We start from the raw sequence: 25179 nt of genomic DNA on the forward strand, positions 1-25179 counted from the left end.
CGCCGCCGAGATCCGGCGAGGATCCAGAGCACCGAAGGACGGCGCAGATGTCTTGAACGCTGAGTCCCTCCATTCATAATTCGGAAAGTTTGCACAAGTAATTTCAAAATGGTATGCATCAAACGCATGATTCATGTTATGCACCATATCATCTTTTCGGGAAACACTCATAAATAGAAAATCCGATTTTTGTTCTTTGAAAATGTGTAATTCTGCAAGTTCTTTTTTGCTACACATCTCAGGTTTTTCCTGTTATTTTTTCCCAGTATAACTTTAATGTTGCTTATTTATGGCACATTTATTGTACTCCTTCTTTTATTACAAAATTATTGTACGGTTACTTTTTATGTCTTATCGGTTCAACAGTTTTTTATTATATGCAGTTGACTACTGTTCATTTCACTGTAGGTTATAGTCCGACATTATACTTAGCATATGACAAATAAAATCCTTGATTGCATGCTTGGAGGTATGACATGTTTAAATGTCCAACTGAACGCGATGGTTAAAACCTATAATAAAAACTAAATGTGTGTCCTTTTCTAGCACCACCAAGAGGACACCCCCCCCCCCCCCCCCCCCCAGAGCCAAGCCCATTGCAAACTTTCACACACCTCTCATCAAACCAGTTACTGGTCACCTGACCCACTGCTGGGGGCTTAAAAGATTTATACATATACCTTTCAGTAACTGCCCACAGCATCATTCCATAGTATTATTATTATTATTATTATTATTTAATTTATCCCTAATTCCTTATCCTAGGAAGCAGAAGTCATGCAGCATGGGATGCCCTAGATGAGATGCCAGTTTTTTTACAGGCCACATACTCATACACTATGGGCAATTTAAAGACACCAGTTCACATATCTAAACATTTCCAGGCTGTGACAATGAAGCGGTACACAGGGAGGCTAGACTGCCACCCACTGATCCACTACACCAGTCCACGTTTTAAGTGAAATTTAAATCAAAATTAACCTGCCAACAGTGTTGGTCAAACACAGTGGGTGGCCAATTGGAGTGTCAGTCACAGACTGATTTAAGCCATTTCCTAAGAGTTCCTTTATTGGTTTCCAGTGGAAAAACCAGACAGTAATTAACTATGCATGGTAGTATTTCAGTGCTTTTTAAAGCCTCATTTCTGTTATTAAAATCTCTCCGATTTGATGGTTGACACTTAATTGATTTATTAAGTATATTTGCTAAGCCTTAATTTCCAATATCTATCCAAACTTCCCCTCCATTTCCCAGCTGCTTACTTTGGTTGGGGTTACATGGGTGCCAGAAATCTCTCCAAGGTGGCACATGGCATGAGGCAGAGATTCACCCTGATCAGGATGTCAGTCTATCAATTAACCAAATTATCTGTTGTTCAATGTGGCAAAATATGTAAACCCTACAGAAAAAGAGACAGAGAGCAGAGGTAAGATTCAAACCGTACCCTTCTGAGGCAATATTGTTACCCACTGTATCGTCCTCCAAACACCTCTATTGCCAGAGAGGTGGAAAAAAACTGCGATTAGCGCCCTCTAACGGCGCATTATTATAAGAGACAGTTCTTTGGAATATAACATAATGTTTGGAAGTCACAATAAAAGTCACAATTAATATGCTATTGTGTACACACAGCATTCCGAGAAATACTAGCTGATTCTATGGTCGTAAATGCGTTGCATAATGTGTGATCTCCGGGCTGAAATGATCTATTAATTTTTCCCCAACCTTCCTCCTGAATAACAAACTCATTCCCGTCAAACGCAAGCTAAAATGGCTTGCCATAGTAGCTTGCGTTTGACGGGAATGAACTTGTTATTTTTGGAGGATATCACAAATTCTAGCTTGTTAAAATTCAAATTCTTGATATCAGAAATTCAGTTGTAACTAGTTAAAATGACAGTTCTTGATATCAGAAACTCTATTTTAGTTACTGAGATTCAAAATGTGTTTCTCATATGTTTCAGTTGGAGTTGGAGTTTGAACTAGTGAAAATGCGAATATTTGACCTCACGAATTCCTTTGCAACTATAGTTAACTCGGTTTTAACTAGTTCAAATTTCGAATTCAATTCTAACTACTCAATTGTTGATATCAGAAATAAATTTTTAACTAGCTGAAAATCAGGTTCTGATATTCATTTTTATATCTAATTATTTTTCAGATATTAAATGTGTAAACATTCACAAAATTAATAAAGAGCGGTTTCAAATATTTTTTGTCATATTATAAATTCACTTGAAAGAATTTATTTATTTTTTTATTTAACCTTTATTTAACTAGGTTTGTCGCATTGAGATCACAGATCTCTTTTTCAAGGGAGACCTGGCCAAGGCAGCAGCAACACAGTGTTAGTGCAGAGTCTTACATAATATTACAAAAATATAATCAGAATATACATACATACAGACAACCTAGTCTCCAGAGTCTTTAGAAGAGTTTTAAATTCCTTCAGGGGTATTAAGTTGTGCAGACGTAGTTCAGCTTAAGTCTGTTCCATGTGTAAGGTGCTGAAAACCTGAAGGCTTTCTTTCCCAGTTCAGTTCTTACTTTAGGAACAACCAGATTTAGAAAGTCCATCGAGCGAAGATTATGATGTCCTTGCTTCCAGGTCAGGAGTGAGGATAAGTAGGAAGGAAATTTACCCAGAATGGCTTTATAAATGAACATATGCCGGTGAGTGAAGCAACGAGCTTGTAATGAAGACCAATTTACTTTGGCATAAAGCACACAGTGATGAGTTAGAGAACCGCTGTTTGAAATAAACCTCAGTGCTCCATGATATACACTATCTAACATGCGTAGATAGTGAGCAGATGCATGCATGTACAGTACATCACCATAGTCGATGATAGGTAAAAATGTTGATTCAACTAGTTTTAATTTTACATAGAACGAAAAGCATGATTTATGTCTATAATAGAATCCTAAAAGGGATTTCAGCTTTTTTGTTATATGTTTAATATGTTCCTTACAAGACAGATGGTCGTCAATTAAAAGTCCTACGTATTTGAAATTTGACACCAATTGTATTTGGTGACCATCTCTTGTTAAAATTTTTCCGGCTAATGTTAATCTATCTATTTTTGAGGTGGTGAAGAACATAAGTTTTGCTTTGTCAGCATTTAAACTGAGTTTTAAATGACAAAGTTGTTCTTGTATTTTGTCAAAAGCATCTTGAAGATATTCAAAAGCCTTTGCGGGAGTAGGTGCAGAGCAGTAGATTGCGGTATCATCAGCATAAAGGTGAAAAGTTGAGTTTGGAATGTTCCGTCCCAGGTTATTTATATATATGCTGAACAATAATGGGGCAAGAATCGAACCTTGTGGGACCCCCTAGAATGTAGGCTAGTTGGTGCTGATTGGTTGTTGCTTTGGTGCGGAAAATATGATAAAATAGATCACATTAGGGTAGCGATTCATTCAACTGAGCAGCCTCTTTTCATAAGAGTTTGAGCTGTGTCACTAATGGGAAGCCAATTCAACAGTAAGCTGTTCCTGTGTTCAATCTGAACAAAACATTGCGCTGTGTTTGCGTTTTATGCATCACAAGGGATGCATATGAAAGGTGCTTGTTTACTTTTCATTAGTCCTGTGATCTTAGGGTTTGCATGACATTGTAGGGGACTTTTAAGATGGCTGACCGCTTGTCTGGGTCTGTTTTGTTGTTGATGGCAGCTAACGTTAACATCGCTGGGAATCCCGTGACCCACGGGAGTCACGAAAAATTGTCAACCTCTAGTGTCACTCATAGAGGGAGAAAAGGAAAGGATAAGTTGGGTGGCATCTGCATAGCAGTGATAAGAGAACCCATGTGAGGATATGACCTCACCAAGAGGTTGAACAGAACAGAAGAGGACCAGGAACTGAGCCCTGAGGGATGCCAGTAGAGAGTCTGCATGGAGTAGATGTGGATGCCTTCCATGTCACTGATATGATCGGCCTTCTAGGTAGGAAGCAAACCATTGCCATGCTGAGCCACGAATTCCAGAACTCATAAGGATGGACAAGAGTGTCTTTTGGTTTCCTGGGTTGAATGTAGGGCTGGCCAATATCATACTGGTATTATATCAATAATCACCAGGGCTTCAGATGCCAGGTGAAACATTTCGCCTGATGCCAGCTTTTTGGTACTATACAGATGTTTATTTATGCCCAAAATTTGTAAACCAGATTAATAGTACAGCTAAAATATTAATGAGGCATTTTATGACACCCAAAAGTGAGTAATCAGTATAAATTCAGCATATACTTATGTTTAATAAATGTTTCAGACTTCAAACTGCAAAATGTACAGCAGCACCACCAACATCCACAAGATCTCCTATTTTGAAAGAGGCTGCTGAGCTGCTCCTTTCTTCACCACCACTTCAGTGCAAATCACATTGAAGTTTACCAAACCATAGTATGCCAAAACAGTATTATGTGGTGTGCCCTGCTAACAAAATTTAACAAACACAAAGATACGCCAAGTTTATACAGATTACTAAATTTGGGTGTCACAAAACACATCTCATTAATATTTTAGCAGTTTGGCTGATCTGGCAGCATGCAGCTTCTCAGTGACAGTCAAGAGGGCAGTCAGTCTCGGTGGAATGTGCTGCTTTGAAGTCTGATTGGTTAGGATCATGAAGGTTGTTCTGAGAGAGATAGAGAGACAGTTGACTGTAGACTGCGTATTCAAGGATTTTTGAAAGAAATGAGAGAATGATACTATGGCAGGTCACTTAGCATGAGCTTCTTCAGATCAGTAATACTTTAAGACACGACCCTTCCCACCTTTGCAAATTTATACAGATCAAAACTATTGGAGCATGGGAAGAACAGCTGCAACAACAATACATGCTAGTTTTCAGAGACAGGCTGTTATATACTTTAAAGCAGAAAGATGCTCCAAGCTTACCTGGCCCATTTTACTTGATGGCCCAATTTACCTGGCTTCTCTGTGTTTACTCTGCTCTTGTTTGATGGCCTTGCACAGGAAGCCACACTCTGGCTTGATGTGCCGTTCCTGATGCTTCTTGCCCAGTGCAAAATTCTTCAATTGCCAAAGTACAAATTGCAACTGCCTTCTCTATTTGTAACCATTGCTTAAAGCATATGATGCAGTCTGTTTTTCTATTTTACAGACTTTGTAAGGTGCAGCATTATTATCATTATTGTTGTTGTTGTTGTTGATTAACAATTCACAGGTTTAAGAAGTTGCTTGCAGGTGTACATAAAAACCCACCAGGTTAAAAGTATCATTAAAGATGTTAAAATATGTCGGCGGTACAGAGTACATTGATAGCTCAATGCATTACACACAATGAATGAATACAAACATTTTATGACTTAAAATAGGAAATATACTGTAGTCTTTAAAAATACGATGATTGAGAGGAGGGACAGCCAAGAAAATGATCTCCTTGGGTAACTAAAGCTTCTTTGACTACCTCATAGCCTGACAGAAATAGGATAGTTTCATTGCCTCTCCTCCGTCTGAAAATATCGCCATATTCTTCAGCAAGCTGGAAAAGTTATTAGAAAGTGGAAGACAACGTAAAGTAAAAGTAGGAATTTATCCCTTTTTAGGTGTGCGACCGTCGATGAAGTAGTTAAAGTATTGTGATACTGTTGCCTTGTCAATGACCTTGTTGTCAAAACTGTTAAAGATATTACAAAAAAAAATGGTATTGATTGTGGTCCTGGTGGAAATTTGAATGGGCTTTTGTTTTTAAAAATTCTGATCATAACTAAAGACATGAAAAGATATAACAGACAAGGTTTTAAAGTCCAGCCACATGTCATGCCATACAGGAGAAGGATGACCCACAATGCAATGTCTTCCAGGAAAACCCCACAATGGGGACTTTATTCATGGAAGCAAAATAACACCAGAAGCACAGACAAGCAGCAATGACCAGACTAGCGAGCACAGGACTAGGGAGCACTTAAATACTTAAGTCACATGAGGTCTAACACACGACAGCTGGGAGTAATTAACTAGGGGGCAGGGACATGAGGTGAGACTAACAAACCCCAGGAGGCAAGGATGACAGGACTGGCAGGGCATGACAGTACCCCCCCCCCTCCCCCCCCCAAATGCATGCCCCCCGAGCAGGAAGGGCAGGCCAGGGAAGGGACCCTGGGAACCTAACTCAGGGACCAACAAAGGGACAAGACACAAAACAGGACAGAGCAAGACCAAACCAGACAGAACAGGAACGAAAGTATGAGCAAGAGTGATAGCCATGGATAGTGTGTCCACATCTCCCACCCTTTGGGAGACCAAAACCCGGCCTGCCCTCTTCCCGGATCTTCTTGGGCAACGGGGACAATCCCAGAGTCTAGGGTCAAAGTCCCTGACAGAAGAAGGGTCCTCTAGAGTGGAAAGCAGTGCAAGATCTAGAGGGTCCCACTCCAAGTCCTCTGGGGGGATATCCTCAAGGTCTTAGCTGTCAGGGTAGGAGGTGACCAGGATATCAGGTGCAGGGCTGGTGGCGGCCACCAGGTGGCGACTGCTAGGTATGGGTCAGCAAGGCCGCTAGTAGTCTTGTGGTGAGGACAGGTGCAGAGTCTGGCTGAGGTAAGGCATATACCTGTAAGGAACCAGGTGGCGAAATAGACTGTGCCTGGTTGGACCCCGCTGCACCCCTCCCCTGATGATCTCCACCTGGGGGACCTCAGAAACACCAGTGAGGGCCACAGGGAGGAGGTGCCAATTCCTCGACGTTGGGGCCCCAAACCCGAGCTGAGCACCTGAAAACCAATGAGAAGGCTGCAGGAAGGAGGAAGCTGTCTGGGTGATGGCTGCAGGCAGGCAGGTAGAACCTGACAAGTCAATGGCTGCAGGCGAGCATGCAGGAGCCAATAAGGCGATGGGGCAGGCGGCAGTCGACAGGGAGATGGCAACAGGCAGGCACCGACAAGGAGGAGGCCACAAGCGCGTCAAAAAAGGACAAAACACCCAGTGAGCTGTGGTTCTGTGGTTCTGTGGGCTACAGCAGCAGAAGACCACACCAGGTGCTACTCCTGTTAGCCAAGAACAGAAAACTGAGGTTAAACCTGGACAATGAAAAACTGGGAAAAACGTTGATCGGCCAGATAAGTCTCACTTTTTGCTACAACATTCAGATGGTAGCGTCACAATTTGGCATAAACAACATGAAAGCATGAATTAATCCAGCATTGTATCAATAATTCAGGCTGTTGATTGTGGTGTAATAATGTGGAAAAGTTATTGCCACAATTTGGGTCTCTTAATACCAAATGAGCATCATTTAAATGCCATAATCTACCTGAATATTGTTGCTGACCATGTCTTTATGACCACAGTGTACCCAGCTTCTAATGGTTAATTTCCGCAGGATAATCTGCCATATCACAGTGGATTTTATTAGTGTCTACTGTAAGATATTCAAAATTTCTGTTGTTGTCATTGACACAATGGAACCATGTTATAGTACTATAGACCAATATTTCAGCTGATAGATAAGAAAACATGAGGGACATATTAAATATATCAAGTCAAGTGAGCTCCAGATGAAAGTCACAAAGAAACAAAGTGAGAAATGAAGGGCAGCAGGCAAGAGATACAGGGAGAGAAAAAATTACAGTGATTTTAAAGGGACCAATCAGACTGGTAAAGATGTCTGTGGTGATGTCACGTCTAAGGTTAGAGAAAGACGACCTCTGGCAGGGGCGTTTATTATGGAGAATTGGCAGGATAGTACACGTGAACAGAGAACAATGACTGAACAGGGAGCACTGGACTGAGAGACGCTAATACACGTGACTAATGGAGCGTAAAGGCAAGGCAGCTATGGCTGGTAAACATGAGGGTAGGAACAAGAAGTAAGACTAACAAGCTTCAGGCGCGGCTGATTGGAAGCCACGCAGGAGGGAAACGCAGGGGGCAGACAAGCAGGGCGGGGCTGGACGTGACAGGTTAGTCTACAAAGATCCTCATCAGACCTTCTTTTATGATGCGCATTACACATCACCGTTAAGTTTTTTTTACTGCAGATATACTTCTGCTGTTTAAAATATCTTGTGTCTGTTAGAATGCATTTCTGTGTGTAAATGTATTCGGATCATATTTATATTCAAATGTTTATGAAATACTGTAGTACAAAAAATGATCTCTTTTCTGTTTAGTATTGTAGCAGCCCGGCACACCCAGAAATCAAAACGGCAGGAGACAAAGCAGCTTTATTCAAAAGAGAGTTCATCTTTCATTTAAAGTGCTTTATAAGACCAAACACAACCATCAAACAACCTGCCTATACACACCTATACGGGGTATATACCTACTGTATACACCGGTCCAGCATGCCGCGCTGCCCGATCCGTCATTGACCTGTACCATTTACTCTCAATACTGCACGCTGGCTCAGTGGCGGCTCTCTGGTTCAGATCTCCAGGGTCCTCCAGCGACCTTCGCTCCCAAACCAACTCTTGTGTAAACACTTGAAAAATTTAAGCTTCCTGCTATGAAATTAGTAAAATGTGCAACAACACTGAGAAAATACTAGTGCTGACGTTAAGTAAAACAGCACTTCATCGTCTGAAAAACAACTTTTAGGCCTGCATCTGCATCCTTTTCCAGCAGATGGCAGCATAGTCTAGTAAAAAAAAAAATGCATACGCTTGTGCTCCAGAAATAGGGGGTGCGTGATTAGATCCAGTGTTTGGTGATGAATGCAGCTTCATGTACCTGGAAAATTGAGAAAAATCCAACCTTTCATTAACATAATTTTATTCCAAGAAAAAAAAATCCTTCATTATTTTAAGATGAGTAGTTATTTTTAATACACATTCCCTGACTTACGAAGGTCAACACACTTCTCCCGTATTTGGTTTGTATGTTCTCTTTCCCATGTTGATGAATGACTAAGGGACTCTGTGTCACCTCATGTTCGTATCCCTGTTAACCAGGAAGTCATGGATTGCAGCTTGAAGGTTCCTATTCATTCCACTCAACTCAAAGATGTACAATTTACTGGGGAAACATGTGTCAGTTACACTGTGTTCACTATAATGTCCAGGGGTGCCAACAATCGTGGCACATGTGTTTTTGTTAAAGATATTTTTTTCTTGATGAAGGATTTTTTTTTCTTAGAATAAACTTTTGTTAATGAAAGGTTGGATTTTCCTCATTTTTTTCAGTGTGACATGAAGCTGCTAGAGATGCATGGATGTACGTTATTGATCCCTTCGTTACAGTAGCAAATATAAATTAGTTAATACCACAGTCCACATAGCTTAAGTGAAATATACTATTCTTCTGTTTCAGTAGTATAGGTCATTAGGAGGGTGGGCAGGGATTCCGTGATGAATATAATTCGCAGTTGTGTCGAGGTTTTTACCAATTACATATACAGCTTACTTGATGAGTTTATTTAATTTCTTTCCCTCACCATCCCCAGTACTACATCCCCAGCATACGACAGCAAAGTTAGGTTAACCCATTGGTTCTCAATCTTGTTCCTTGAGGACCCCCTGCCGGAATGTTTTCATTTCAACCCTATCTTAATCAGACTCAGATGGTCCTTAGTAGGCTAATAAGGAATGTGGCAGGCTAAAAGCAGTGTGGGTTGGAATGAAAACATTCTGGTTGTGGGGCAGGAACAGGATTGAGAACCACTCAGTTAATCAGTTATCTATATGCCTGTCAGTCTGTCTGTTTGTCTGTCTGCTGTTTAATTTGTCCTATTCTCGTATGGTCCTAATAGTCATATGGAAATCAGTGGGTCTAATAAAAAGGCTACTGTTTCAAGGTAGAACGGCACTTTCGGCGTTGAGTACGAGCAAAAGAAAAAAAAGATCTGATCACAAAATATCATTAGCCGAGTACTGCTCTTTCCACAGAGCACGCCTGTACACACCCTCTATGTGTGAACGTAGGTATTCAAGTCAAGTTTGATATTTAACAAGACATTTTTAAATTGTAATCTTTCTTTAAACTATTACACTCTATGGTAATTTTGTATTGCTCACAGCGACGTCATTATTTCCTAGGCTCGCGTGCCAGATTACTCACTTCCTTAATGAGATTAACTGTAGGCCTATTTGTTGGATTACGTTTGTTAGCCAGTATCCACGAAATACACAATATCAGAGTGGAAATTTACTATGGCGATGCTACGAAAAATGAACGTTATCTCAAAGTCGGTGTAGTTACTGAGTTTATCAGGTGATATGTGACATTTGCTTACGCGCACCTGCGTTTGTCCTGCTCGTGTATGAAGGTCCTAGTTCCTGCTTACGCTTATCGAAGAATAATAGATTAATTAGTAAATGATAACTGGACAAAATACCACATTAACAAATTAACAGTGAAAAATATCTAACGAACCGTCGACTTATTAGGCTATAAAAATTCACGCATTCATGACCACAAACCATATAATTTTCATTGATTTGAATACATTATTTGAATACAATCCAATAGGCCTATATCGCTCGTTTACCATGCGGTATGTGTTAAGCATTTAAGGCAGGGGTCTCCAACTTCATTTACAGCGCGAGCTATGCTATTTCTATAAAGAAACGGAGCTACGTGTTTGATACATGTTAAAGTCGTTCACTGGAGGGCAGCGATGAAAATTGCCGACTGGATTAATTCTCCTTTCACGTCCGTGACAACGCAAACAAAGGTTCGTTCCTGGAAGGTACCCAATGTACAAGTGTATAAGCACTTAAACAAAAAAGATAGAAACAAATGTAATTAATCCTGTTTATGAAAAAATAAAGTGTTATGCGAGCTATGTACTTATTGGTTCCCTGCGCTGGTCCCAAAAAGACGGAATTACACGAATGTATCTTTTAGTAGTGCACTATAGTTATGTCCCAGGTGCATGAAACCGTGGAGGACATAGCAGTGTTTTTTTTCCTTTGAAACTGAGGTACTTGATCTTATCATTTTTGGTTCCTTTTGTGTGTTACAGAGTTGCCAACTCTCTCGCACCTGGCGTGACACACGTTTTTCTACTTTCACGCTCACCCAAGAAATCTTACGGCAAGTCTGTATTATTCCATTATAACCCTAAAATTAGTTCGTCCAACGCGTTGGGCTAGTTTGCAAACTCTGCAAACTATTTACAAGGTAATACATCTGTTACATAGCCTACATGTATATGCGTGAGCAGACTTGTCTTGAATTGAAAATCTCACGCCAGCCAGCTGACCAAAGTTGGCAACCCACGTGTTATATATTTGTTCCTTAAGCGCTTGCAAAAAACGCATCTACGTGTTGGTGCTTTGCATTAGGCTTTGAATAATGGGAACATTTTCCTTCTTTTCATTCATCTAACCCCGTATCATGTTCCACTAGCGTTCATTAGTCAAACTGATAAAGCACCTTCTCCTTATCTGCACCTTGCCCAAATCATCACGTTAGGAAACAGAAACTGCTTTGTGTGTCATGACTTTGTTATGCGCTTACGCCTCTTGGGGACGCCTTTCGAGAGATCTAATGGTTGGGGGTATTTAAAACCTCGCAAATAAACCCTGGGTTTTATTTACATGCTGACAGGATCCTTGTGGTGGAACTAGGCAAATCACTCCTCGATGGCCAATACAGCAAAAAAAAAAAATGTTCTTAGTCTGTCACTTAACGAGGACCCGTAGGCGAAGTAAGGCGTTTCTCCACGTCTGTCCTACCTTTCCTGCATTCGGTATGGTGTTATTTCCTCCATGTACCTCGAGTGCATGTATGTGTCCATAATCCACACACAATGTTGTGTAATATTTTGCTTGAAATCGGTACGATTTAAAGAGGCGATACAAAATATGAGCATATATCAAAATGTGTAGGTCTACATGTATACAATCCACAGGCGGAAACACTTGTTCCCCTTGTATGTAGTGTGTGTAATCCCGACCCACACTACACGGAGCACGACGATTTAGTGGAGGGGATACATGTTGAAACATGCCCTTTGAGTCTGGTTAATTAAAAGACCAGTGGCCTGTACTATGAAGCGGGGTTACTGGCTTATCGGGGTAACTTGTTGGATTTAAAGTACCACGGTTTAAATTGGCTTCATATTCGTTCACCTACATTTTGCCCAGACTACCTTAAATCAGACAAGTTACCCCGATAAACCAGTAGCCCCGCTTCGTAGTACAGGCCCCTAAGCTGAGCAGAAATAACCCAAACTAGCACAGAAGAAACAAAATGGAACAACTGCCACTCTCAGAAAATTCACAAAAGCAAGTGCAACCTTGTGGTAGATAAGCCGATGGCACCGTCACCTTAAATAAGCGCTATCAAAACGCAAATAGCGTGCATTTCTTAACTCCACTAGCTGTGCCGGTTAAGCAGATTAGGGTTACCCAACAAAAGAATAAAGCATGTGGCGTGAAGTTTTTTTCCTCCAAAGATTAGCTGTTTTTAAAGCTTTTTTGTTTATAATTAAGGCTTTTTCTCCTTTATTTTCAATCTGTACATTTACAAAACCACATGGCCTAAATATCGTGGCATTAATCGGGTCATACCATATTCACATAAACACAGAAATTCAGTTGTGGAACATCAAAAATAGAAATATAATTATTTTATGCAGGAATTTTTCTTGATTTCTTCCTTTGGGTTTCACAAGACCAAAAACCATTAGGGCCTGTTAGCCGGTTCAACCGGTTTAACAGTGTATTGCAGAACAGTTATTATGGATACCTTATCTATAAGGAAGTCAAACAAAACGTCATTAGATCATTTGATTCTGAGAACAATTCAGTGAAGGGTCACTTAACAAAGTTGCACTATTACAAAGTTGCTATCAAGTATTTTAAAATGACCGTCATATAGCTTTTAAACAGTAACAGACCACTCTCACAAGCATCACTGTTACAATGCAATTTAACTTAGAATCTGCACTAAATATAAGAAACAATGTGATAAACAAAGTGCGTATTCCCTGTGATGGATGTTTCCTGATTATAAGTACACTGAAATCTTGAACTGTTTATTTCACCACAAACACAGCTCATGACATCACTATGGGCATCACGGGACCGTGGCTGGCTCCTGTCCATGTTTTCTTAATGTCCAGTTTTGTCCATGTGACAGTACAAGTACATGGACACGACCATCGACGCCAACTGAAAGTGGGAAAATTGAAGGGTTATAACCAATATGTAGTTATTTGTATGCAGTTTCAAGAGGAGAAATACTTTTATATATTTGTGCATTTAATCATGCTCTAGCCCAGGGGTCTCCAACTCCGGTCCTGGAGAGCTACTATCCAGTAGTTTTCTATCCTACCTTGCTTCTGATGAGTGACACCTGTTCCTCGTATTTACCCAAAAACATCAGACACCCGGTTAGATAGAAAACCTACTGGATAGTAGCTCTCCAGGACCGGAGTTGGAGACCTCTGCTCTAGCCTGTCACTATTTTCTAGACTGCGCACTTTATCAAAACATCAGCAGTACATATTTTCCCAAGAGCATAGCAAAGTAGGCCTATGAAATACAGGCCTGTGGACTAAACAGGACTACCAAAAATCACATGATTACGGCAACATTCAGTATTTTGATTCAGGGGCGTTGCTCGAGATGTTGGGCCCCATGAATGCATATCGTATTGGGCCCCCCAGTCCAGACCAATCCAGTTATTATCCAAATTTGTAGCCAAATTTTGGAATCATCCTAACTTCAACTCATTAATAAGGGAGACGTCTGGTCATGTTTACCTCCACTGCGCCAATTGCAGCCGCTACACCTCCGACAACATTTGCATTTTTCTTTAAAGTTCCCAGAAGTTGTTTGTAGCACCCCTAGAAAAAAAGTCAGTTGTAAATGTTAAATATTATGCCTATAATTCAAAACAAAAAAACAAATTCAAAAACCATAGAAGAATTTCAGACAAGAATCATTCCTTACTCCAACGTTGGTCTGCTGTGCTAAGGTCAGCGTGCAGGGAGTGGTGTTGTTGCAGCAAGGTGGAGGAAAGCTTTTCCTATTTGTGTTGTAATAAGTTGAGTTCATGAAGTCCGTGTAATTGTTGAAGCCGCAGCAATTCAACTATATAGATGGGCGAAAAAAAAGCAATAAAAGCTTAATTTGCTTTTGAGCGTTGGAAGTTAACCACCTCTTTTATATTTCATAAAAACAGGTATAAATCATATGCTTGAAACAGGTCAAAATAGTGGACCCATCGAAAAAGATGGTATAAATTAATTACCTCACCTGACATCCTTAACTTACTTCAATTAATAACCATATTAACAGAACTTTCAACATTTTATTTAAATGATGTGCAGCTTTGCTCGATCTTAGCTAAGCCACGCAGGCAAGACTCAGTGAAAAAGTCTGTATATAGGTTATTTTTACAGAGAATAAAAAAGGGTTAAATGAGGAAAGCTTTAGCATGATGCAAATTGAGTTCTTTCTGTATACTTCTCAGAACTATAATTACATTGCACATCACAATAGGTTTAGTCAGTTTAGCTGTTCAGTAACTTTTGACAGTGTAATCTTTCGCCAATTCAGTGGAGCACAAAAAAACACAAGCCATTAACCATTTTAACAAAGGGTGCCTCTGAATACACACGCACACATATACACATTAAATTTTAAACTGGATAACTAACAGCTATACCATCTGAGCTATCTGAGCTATAACAACAAGCCGGAAACTAGGGGCTATAAGCAATGGCATTGAAGAGAATTTGAGATGGGGGGGGGGGCACTTAATAAATTAAATACAATGGTCAATTTATTGGGCGGATGAATATAGCTAAATTAAATACTGGGGGGAACACATACCCACTGCCCCCCCGGTTCCTAGGCCCCTGGCGATTAGCCCTTACAGAGGCAGGCTTATTCGCATATGGGTTAAATACATATGGAGAATAGACCAATAGTAGGGAACCAGCTAGACAGGAAAGGTTTGCCTGTGGTACCACCTGCAAGCACAAATGAAATGTGACTGTCCAAATAATAGTTTTTCTAGCTTCCCAGTATAGCAGAGTAGTAAATACATGGCCATCTGGCTTCTTACTCGGCGTATGTATGTGATTTCCAACCCAGTTCCAGTAAACCACGTCCCCAGTTCAGTCACCAAATCTTAGCTGAGATATAGCAATCATTTGCTAGCATTTGCAACTGGGAACAACTTCTCTGGGGTTATTTGTCAAATTTTCAAAATCATGCTTTCACAAGTAACTGTAAACATTATAATAGCCTTTATTGGCCTTGTTTGTTGTGCAGTCTGGAGCAGCTGCTATTTCAGAGTAGTGGTAACTCAGACCTATTACTGTAAACTGAGGTGAAAGGAACAAAAAAATCTTGTTAATGTAGCTGCTATATATTAAGACAGAAACAAACAGTTCACCATTGCTTGATCAGTTTTCAATGTTGTGGTTTTGTTTTCTACCTCCAATTACAATGTGACCCTACAGCAAGGGTATTCAACTAAAATTTAAAGAGGTCCAGTTACAGAAAATTTCTTGAAGCTAAGGCCTGGAAGCTCACAATGTCTATTTAGTGTCATATATATTTAAATAACCCATTAGTTGTATCAACATTGCATGTAATCAGTACCTGACTGTCAAATCAAATTAATTCAGTACAATTCAAAAACGTGACATAGAACTTCGGCCAGCTAGCTGGAGTGAGATTTTCAATTAAAGATGTCTGCACACATATCTAACAGTTCTTACCGTGTAAATAGTCTGCTTTTGTTTTTAACCGTGTTAATACACTTCGGGCGTAGCCAATTTTACGTTTATAATGGTATAATATAGATTTGCCGTAAGATTTCCTGCGTGAGTCTGAAAGCGTGTCATGCCAGATGCTTGAGATTTGGCAACCATGAAAACGTACATTTTTTAGTTTCACCTGAGTTGATTTATGTAACAAATAACATCACTTTATACAGTTGTTAAAAAGCGGAAACTCGAACGAACTTTGCCAATAAACCACGATTATATACCCAACATGTTATATAATACACACTGGGTTTGAAAACTTTTCAGCTTTACGATTTCAGGACCGAGTAGCCACTCTCTTAGGAACATTACGGCTTTTTGGTTGCGGGTGTTAGCTTCGCTGCTGTTATTAAGCAGCCACTCTGTTAGGAACATTACGGCTTTTTGGTTGCGGGTGTTAGCTTTGCTGCTGCTATTAACACTAATGGCACATTAGCGCAGACAAAGGGCTGCACACGCCGAACTACGTCTATCTTGGCGATGAAAGGTGTTTGACGTTCATTGGCGTGGGAAACGGCGGTTCTACTGCTAAACCACTACCGAAAAGACTACAAAAGTTGCTCCGGTTAAAATAAAAGCGCCCCGTCAGGTTTTAAATCACAACTTTATGTTTTGGCTGCAAGTCCGGGTCCGTATGGGACAGCTTCTGGGTCCGGACCCAGATCGCGGTCCGCCTGTTAGTGACCGCTGCCCTACAGTATATCCGACAACAAGGGGTGTGGTTTACTGGAACTTGGTTGGAAATTATGTACATGATGCTTGTGCAAATCTGGAGTAAGGGAAGTTGCTAGGATCTTAAGACATCCGGGCCCAAGAACTTAATCTCTCTGAGGGTTTAACGGTTGTTAAAACATTTGTGCTAAATAAATCATTCTGGCTTCATTTTGATTCATTTAGGGTTTCAACCGCAGGCTTGTGATGTATCTGTCTGGGGCATTTTTAAATCAAACTACCTCAATACCATCATCCATCCATCCACTTTCTGCAACCGCTTATCTTATTCAGGGTCACAGGGGGTCTGGAGCCTATCCCGGAGGCTATGGGCATAAGGCAGGGAATTACCCAGGATGGGGCACCAATCCATTACAGGGCACACTCACACACCATTCACACCTATGGGCAATTTAGTAACTCCAATTAACCTCAGCATGTTTTTGGACTGTGGAGTACCCAGAGGACCCGACACAGGGAGAACATATAAACACACACATGGAGCCATGGCGGTGACTCGAACCCTAGTGAACTGGCTCAATGGTTATTTTGTAAACCCGTTGTTTGTAAAGCTGTGACCCAGTCTGCACAGTGAGTCAGTTAACTGTCTACTGAGTGGGTTTTCTTGATTATGGCATTAATTTGAAAATTTGGCTCAATGGTTGTTTTCAAATTATTGTCAAAATCAAGAAAACCTGCTCAGTACACAGTCAACTATGTGGCTCACTTTATAGACTGGGTGACAGCTTTATAAACAACAGATTTACAAACCCCTGGGATGGCAGGTACTACTAATATCTCATGCCTCTATATTGCTGAAAACTCCTTAGGCTTACCACACAACACTCATACAACATTATGCCTGTGTATATATAAGTCTATGCCCTCAATGTCTCTGGGAAGATCATCATATTTTACTTTGACTCTTGTGGTCTGTCAAACAGACAAAAAATCCATCAAGTTCTCCCCATCAATTAACTAACTGCAATACAGTCTTTTTAAATTGAATTACGTAAACTACTGTTGATCAAGTATTAGCTCAAGTACTGAAAGAGTGATGAATGTCTCATCCTTTCAGTCCTTTCAAATGGCACTCCATAAATTAGAGTGTTATTATGAAGTGTCACAATGTTGTAATAGAGACTGTTTATGTCGGCCTTAGGGTATTGTAGTTCAGTGCATTGCAAACGCATCACTCTTAAGGGACATGCAGGTAAACTTGCACTTGTCATGGTGTCATTCCATATCTGCGTGACCACCGCGTTATTGCCATACTGGTTCTGCAATTCAGGTTCGGCCCACGCTTGCAGGATGCTCTGTGCCTGGAGATGGTGACAGAATGGGTGAATCAGCAATCTCCAGATAAAGATCTGGAACACCTTACAAAATCCAAGTGACATCCAATCATCAAACAAACAAGCAAACAGCCAAAGACGTACAGGTAATTGCATGTCTTGCAATATGGCGTGGTTATTGGAGTACTTAAACTAGTCATGTCAAAATTACTTTATTAAGATGCAAACATATTATGAAACTGACAACAGTCCATGAAAGTGACTGGTCAGACTATAACGAGTACAGATATTGCGTTGCCATGACGAAAGGAGATCAGACTGCACACAGAGTGACCAGTAGCCCAGCAGATGAAAGGCAAAGCCTCGCAGTGTAACTGCATCTGAACAGTGTTTGACTGCTGACAACATGCCACAAGTGTGACGGTAATTGGGCAACGCTTGGTCAGGGGATTATATATGCCCACTCAAAGCTTCTCTGGACTATCTGATAGGAAGCAAGTTTTATTTTCTGCACTTTAAGCTTTCTTTTTGATTTTTATAGATCAAGCCATAATTAATATTTTTTCCTAGTATTCTATTATGACATATTGTTAAGAAAAAGGTTGGTTTTGACTCATGCCTAAAAGACTCTACCAGTCGTTGTGTCCATATACATTATTGATAGATACAGAATCCAAGATTTTATGGATACCACAATGAAAAAGTTTAAGAAAATATGCATTGGGAAGGGGGCATTGTGACAGCTCAGTGATTAATACTGTAGGCTACACCTGCATGGATGCAGGTCTGGTTGTTATCCTGGCTGTGTGTTTGCATGTTCTCAGCCTGGGGGAGGCTAACAGTCATCCTGTGCAAGATAGGTGGTATTGGATAAATGAAAGCATTTGGATGTATACTTACAAATGAAGCGTAGACCAGGGCAACAACTGCAGCTGCAATTTCAGCTATGAAGATAATCAGGATGACGCTGAAGAACTGGGGAGGGGGAGAAAGGAAGAGAGTCTTTAGGGGACAGTGAGTCCAAACACAGAAGATTTGCTCTGTGTTTCATGGTACTATGACTCAGTCAGTACGTTTTACATCACACATGTAAAAAAAAAAATTAAAAAAATTAAAAATTATTATTAAAAAATTATACTAATGGGTGTGAGGACAAATGAACTGACACAAACTTTTATTGTGATCTGGTTGGAAGAACAGATACGATAAGATCAGGATAGCATAACAAGAAATAAAGAATTTTGTTTAATGTGTACAATGTATTTGTATAATGTGATTTTGTTGTAATAAATATTGGGGTATTTATGAAACAAAAAGGAGTTCAACATAAATTTCTCACAGATCTGTCTAGGCGTGATTTAAACAGCAAAGATGAAATGTTATATAATTATTATGATTGCCTCGGAGAATGCAAGCAGCGCTCAAGCAAGTAAACTTTAAACTGATTTTTAAACACATTCTAGATAATATTAAAACAATTATTAAAATTAAAATTGTAAAACTTGCTAGTTTTTTTTTCCCTATGACAGAATAAATATGTTTTAGCAAGATTTAAACTCCCTGCGCTATAATGTTCATACCAAAGTGAAGGTAAGAAAAAGCCTGATCTTAATCTAGCTGACTAGCGATGTAAGAATTGGATGTGCATAACATGTCATGTTGGTATTAATATAGCACGTCGGCCAGCCCTATAATATACTACAGCCATTTTTTGAATTCAGTACAAAATAACGCACCTTGTGTTGTGATGTCATTCAGCACTAGTACTAGTTTTTATGGCAGAGGAAAACCAACACCTTGAAGTACTGTACTTTTGGTACCTTCTTGAAGTACCAAAACTATGGTACCTGGTGTGGTGGAAAAGCGCCCTTTAGTTGAGCAGTGGATTGGACAGCTTTACCATGCTGTACATTTCGGACGTGCTGTACGTCCTCTGCTATGCTCCATGATTCCTCTTTGTACCAGCTTCTTCTGTTACTGCCAAGCCAAAGCCCAGGGGAGGAAAATTTGGAGCATGTGCAGAGCGCCTAGGCCAGTTTGAGTCCGATTGAACGTATACATGCAGTAGTACTGTAAATCGACTCCCAATCGCATCATCTTGGTGTCCTAGTCCGACTTTTCGATTTGATTTAGTACAATTAGTTTTAGTACAATTTCAGTTGGACTAATATGTTTACATGTCCTTTAAAAGTCTTAGTGAAAAAGTAGTAAAAAAAAGTTTTAGTCGGAATAGCACAATAATTCGATTTTCTCAGTGTGCCTGTAAACGTGCTGACTGTGAATCACATAGATAAAGGCAATGGATTAAGAGCAAGACCATAGCTTAGCATCCAGGGTACATCCTTACCACGAATTCAGCCGGATATCATGGGATTAGCTTTGTCCCTCGACAGACACCATGAGCACTGTTTGTTAACTCCAGGGCTGCAGGGTTGGGTTCATATCTGGACTGACCATCTGGCATACCAGATGGGTATGTGGACCTGCAAAATTTTCTTTGGGGGACCCCCCGGTCTACAAAATTTATGGTGGGGTACCCCAAAGTCCAGGGATAATTTTAAAACCCATCTCAGCCCTGGTTTGAATTTCACCGCTGTGTGTCAATCTTGCATGCACTCCCCGTGTCAGCGTGACATTTCCAGGGGCGTGGAATCTCTGTGATTCCAGAGGGTTGTTGAAAATGATGGATAACAGCTTGCATCAATAAGGGAAATGAGATCTATAAGCCCTTGGTGTGCTGCACTGTACTTGGGTTAATGCACCTGGAACTGGCACATGGATTAAGCCACCGAGCCGTTGACCGTACATGATAACCCCCCCCCCCCCCCCCCACCCCAGAATGAGCTGAGGAGCAATGGCAGGAGGCTCCCAGGACTTCCTACCAGGATGAGAAGACACTTGCTCTCCTTCATAGCCCCGCAGCATCCAAAGAAACCGAGGATCACCAGCACGGCTCCAATGACGATGCAGAAGTAGCCCACGTTGACAAACTGTGTGGCCTGGTTGGCAAAGGGCCCCAGCACCTTCAGGAAGGAGTTCCCGTCCACACTCACCCAGATTCCCACTGCCAGCAGTCCAGCGCCCCCTAGCTGAAACAGGAAGTGTATTGTCATGTGCAATGAGATCCTAACCAACATGCTTCAGGCAGAGACAGGCTGAACTACAGACTGAACTACAATCGAATACAGAAGCAGGAGCCTAAATATAGGTGCATTAACAATAACCGTAGTGTATTAGCTTATGTCATATTTGTATGTGTTAATGTTTAAATTTTGATATTAAATATAGACGCTCCTCTACTTACGAATGAGATACGTTCCGAGCGGCCATTCGCAACTTGAAATGTTCGTAAGTCGTTATTCAACATCATTTTAAGGGTATACGCAAGTACTAAGAACTGGGATGCTGGAAGTACGCATACTACGCTGCTGCGCGGCGGGAGTAGCAGCCAGAAGTCGTACTAGGCGAAATTAGCACGCAGAAAAAAAATTATGTTGCAGACAGGAAACGGGAGCCCAACGAACACAATTTTGACGATTTACAGTCGTCTTCGTTCGTATGTCTGAAAGTTTGTTGAAAGTTCGTAAGTATAGAGGAGCGTCGATCTGTATATAAATCCACAATATTGTTTTATAAAATACTATATGTATTTGTATGCTGCTATCTCTGATTTTTCTCATAAGTAATACATTTGAAACTAATTGTACTGTACAAAGTTAGAAATGCACTATTTGATAGATTCCTCCACTCCGCTCAGGTTTCCATTGGAGCGACCTGAGGTCAGTCTGCCCCCGGCCCCCTTCCCTACTTTAGAATTTAGTGATTAATTGTCATTGTTGACACAGCACAGTGCACAACAACACAATGTGTTCTCTGCATTTAAGCCATATGTGACATTGCAGGGGGCAGCTAATTCAGCACCCGGGGAGCAGTGCTTAGGGGCAGTACTTTGCTCCGGGCATCTCAGTGGTGCCTTGCTGGTTAGGGATTCAAACCTGCAATCTTTCAATTACAAGCGTGCTTCCCTAACCATTAAGCCACCACTGCCCAGAAGTGGCAGTCAGCCGAGCTCACAAACTAGATTCTAGATCCATTTGTTTTGATAATTTTAATATTTGTTGTATTTCTCAATTGTGTGTGTTTCCCCATGTCTTACGGGAACCCTGTCCGATCCTCGCATTTCTTTAGCGTTGTATAAATTACCCACCGCGTGTGTGTTTTACTGTCCAGTGCCAGACCTCCTGGTGTTTGCCTGGTTCGCGTGGTTTATTGTTTGAGTACCTATATTACTTATGTTAAGAAACCAATACAAACACTTCGGTCTCTTCTGCAAGATATTGCGCTTCGGTATTCGTTTTTATAATAATGAAAAACAGCACCTTGTGGTGCCTGAGGTATGGTACTACCTGATTTGGTGGAGAACTGTTGAATGGAAGTAAAAAAAAAAAAAGACCGAAAAACAGCCAAGTTTACATAATGAAGACGTTACATCAATTCAAAAGTTGTAATGATATAAGTTGTTTTCATTTAATTTGATTTGTAGAGGTAAAGGCAAATCGTTTTTGCTGTATTGTAATAGTTGAGTTAGTCTAACTTTAAAATACTCATAGTTTACTCAATAACCGGAACCAGAATAACTTAAAAACGCGTGCAAATTAATTTTTGGGTTTTTTAAATTCTCTACAAGCATATCTTAAGATAAATCAAAAACGTGTCACCTCCTATAACTTGAGAAATCCATGCAAAGTGTTTATAGGTCAAACAAGTAAACATCAAGTATACGTCAAACCATGACAGGCATTGCGACATTATTTTTATGAAGTAGTACAAAGAGGTACAACCGTAACCACACGTATTTAGGCTAATCAAGAAACATTTTAAATATCTATCCACTTTAACGGAATTTGTCATTCTTTTTTTTACATAAATCCTTTAGTTTAAGGTTAGTTGAGATTAAATGCTCTGGTACCGATTAATAGTGGTTTATGCTGTCACGGGGTAAAATTCAAGCAGGAGGAAATGAAACCAGTTTTACCATACAGGGTGACTACACAGAGAACAATTCACGGAAGCGTAAATGGTGACTCTTGTACATGAAAGCAAGGAGTCTGACCGCACTTCTCATTACCTCACCCACTAGGATTAACTCCACCCTTCTTACAATGTTTCCTCAGTGCGCAGCTTCTCTGTTTCATTCAATGTTGTAAGCAAGGGCATAACTTTCGGTTGAGTTTTGGGGGGGTTGAGGTTTCCACCTATTTAAGGGGGTCCAGGACGTTGTATTGGCTGGTTTTGACTATTGCTTTACGGCCATGGTTGTAAGTGAATGCAGTGACAAAGAATACAGTGTTATGTCATGACAAAAACCACAAACGCCAAAAGTCTTTGGAAACATATTTGGTTTGGGCGTCTCACCAAGGCACCATTATATATAGGCTACTGAGATTTCGAATTTGAGATACAACTACGTGTGTGCTCAGAATCTATAACCTCAACCCGTTAAATTTGTAAAAAAATTAAAATATTAGCCTAGATCTTTAAAATAATGAATGCTTGTCATGCTTGTGTATTGTAGTCCTTCTACATCTGGATTATTTTGGCATTACAAATCCGATTTCTAATAATCTGTAGTTAGCTTTGATAAAAACCCACACGGAGTATGTTCAAAATAAATACAGACTGAAGCAAAATGAGAGATTCAAGTGAGGTGAAACTATATCATAACCAGGGGAGTTTCTAGCTGTTGAAACAAATCCGGGGCCAAGTGAAGTTTACCCGGGGCTTTACCTTGTTTTAAGGAAGGAAGATTGGCATCGGGACTAAAATACTCGACCTCACTTTATATATATATCATACTAGGGGCTATGAATATTTTAAAGTACAGCCCCGGGCATGGGCGTAAATTACGGGGGGGGGGGTTGTAGCCCCCCCAATAAATCAAAACCAGCTAATACAACCCCCCCCCCAATAATCATGTTTCCCCCTTAATAGGTGGAGACCTCAACCGCCTCCCCCAATGTTCCAGCCAAAGTTACGCACTTGGCCCCGGGTAAACTTAACTTAGCCCCTAATTTCTTTCAATAGATAGAAACGCTCCTGGTCATTACACTATATGTTTGTAAACTAACACCACAGTAAAAATGCTATTACTTCAGTTCATTCATTCTAAGAACCAGCATAAGAATATAAATGTTGGCTGAAAACATCTACTGGAAAGTTGGACAAATTAATGTAATGGTGACAAACGTTAAAGCCCTTTTACAACACTGGTCGATTCCTTCGAAAATCTCCATGTTAAGGCTTATTATTTTAAAACCTTCCCTGAGATTATTTACAGCACAGTCATATATTTGTATATAAGCGTTTTTCTCGGATGATCTCCTTCAAAAATCGTTAAATACACACATAGGCCTACTCAAAGCTAACAGAATATTTCCCGTCACATAGCCTATCGGTTTCTTTACGGTTGCCTTCGAAATGGCAGGAATACTCACAAAAATCAGGAGGTTGAACAAGATCATCATGACCTTTATAAAAGTGAAGCACCCCATTTTTATCTGTAAAACAAAGGATCTGGGTTAGTACTTAATACGGTTTACAAAGGTGACAGGTGAACTTTGCGGAATTTAATTAATAAGCAGGAATGTTTTTGGAAGACAAACAGAAAGGTATTCGTGACTTGAGGCAAACTCTCGCTGTCACCAAGAAAGAATACGTGTAAATTTCGACAATCATACCTCTTTTAGTCTCCGCTGTTTCTTGGGATGGAAACCGGAGTAAACTGAACTGAAAACTGTTTCACTGTTTGTCTCTCTCAAAAGTGACCTATTCGGGTTAATATGTTTGCACAAACTGGTACAGGTGTGGTATAGGGGTGGGATGAAGGTGAATCTCAACAGGTTTCGGAAATGCTACGGTAGATTTCGTGTGATAGACTTGTGACCTCTGCTGGTAGAGACGTCGATCAGTTAAATACACATAATTTAAAATTCTTTTTTTTTCTCATGAAACCAAGAGTCTGACATTTACAATATATCGTGAGGTATATGATAGTCGTATACAGTATTCCATAACTTATAGGGCTGATTATATGTAATTATTAGGGGTGTATTTTTTCTACCATAATTCGTTTCAATTATTCCATTATTCGATTATTTTGATAACCTAAATTCAAACCAGGGGCGTCGTTAGGTCCGGTCACTCGGGGCTATAGGCCCATGTATTTTAAGACTATAGCCCCGTGTATTTTAGCCCCGATGCCAATCTATCTTTAAAAAAAAAGAAAAAAAGTCAAGCCCCAAGTAAACTTGACTTAGCCCCTGATATTTTCAATAGCTAGAAACTCCCTTGCTTCAAAAACTTAACTGAAAAGAAATACACTAAAACGATCATATGAAACTGAATCTATACAAATATATACTGTTAAAGGAATACCAACAAAGTGAAATCTCAGAACGTTAATTTACACTGCTGTTATT

General features: G+C 40.2%; 1 protein-coding gene across 1 annotated transcript; it reads right to left on the reverse strand.

Annotated features, from left to right (window-relative positions):
* Window positions 1–12383: 12383 nt before the first annotated feature.
* LOC111847695 (tetraspanin-1-like) lies at window positions 12384–24588 on the reverse strand. Its single transcript, XM_023819106.2, has 8 exons — window positions 24439–24588; window positions 24196–24258; window positions 20584–20790; window positions 18602–18676; window positions 17630–17728; window positions 13867–14007; window positions 13677–13760; window positions 12384–13083 (listed from the first exon to the last, which is right to left on the reverse strand). Exons 2-8 carry the CDS (start codon window positions 24250–24252, stop codon window positions 13024–13026), a joined length of 723 nt encoding a protein of 240 aa, XP_023674874.1. The 5' UTR covers window positions 24253–24258; window positions 24439–24588; the 3' UTR covers window positions 12384–13023.
* Window positions 24589–25179: the final 591 nt, after the last annotated feature.

This window comes from Paramormyrops kingsleyae, chromosome 21 (assembly GCF_048594095.1).
Source record: "Paramormyrops kingsleyae isolate MSU_618 chromosome 21, PKINGS_0.4, whole genome shotgun sequence".
NCBI lineage: Eukaryota > Metazoa > Chordata > Actinopteri > Osteoglossiformes > Mormyridae > Paramormyrops > Paramormyrops kingsleyae.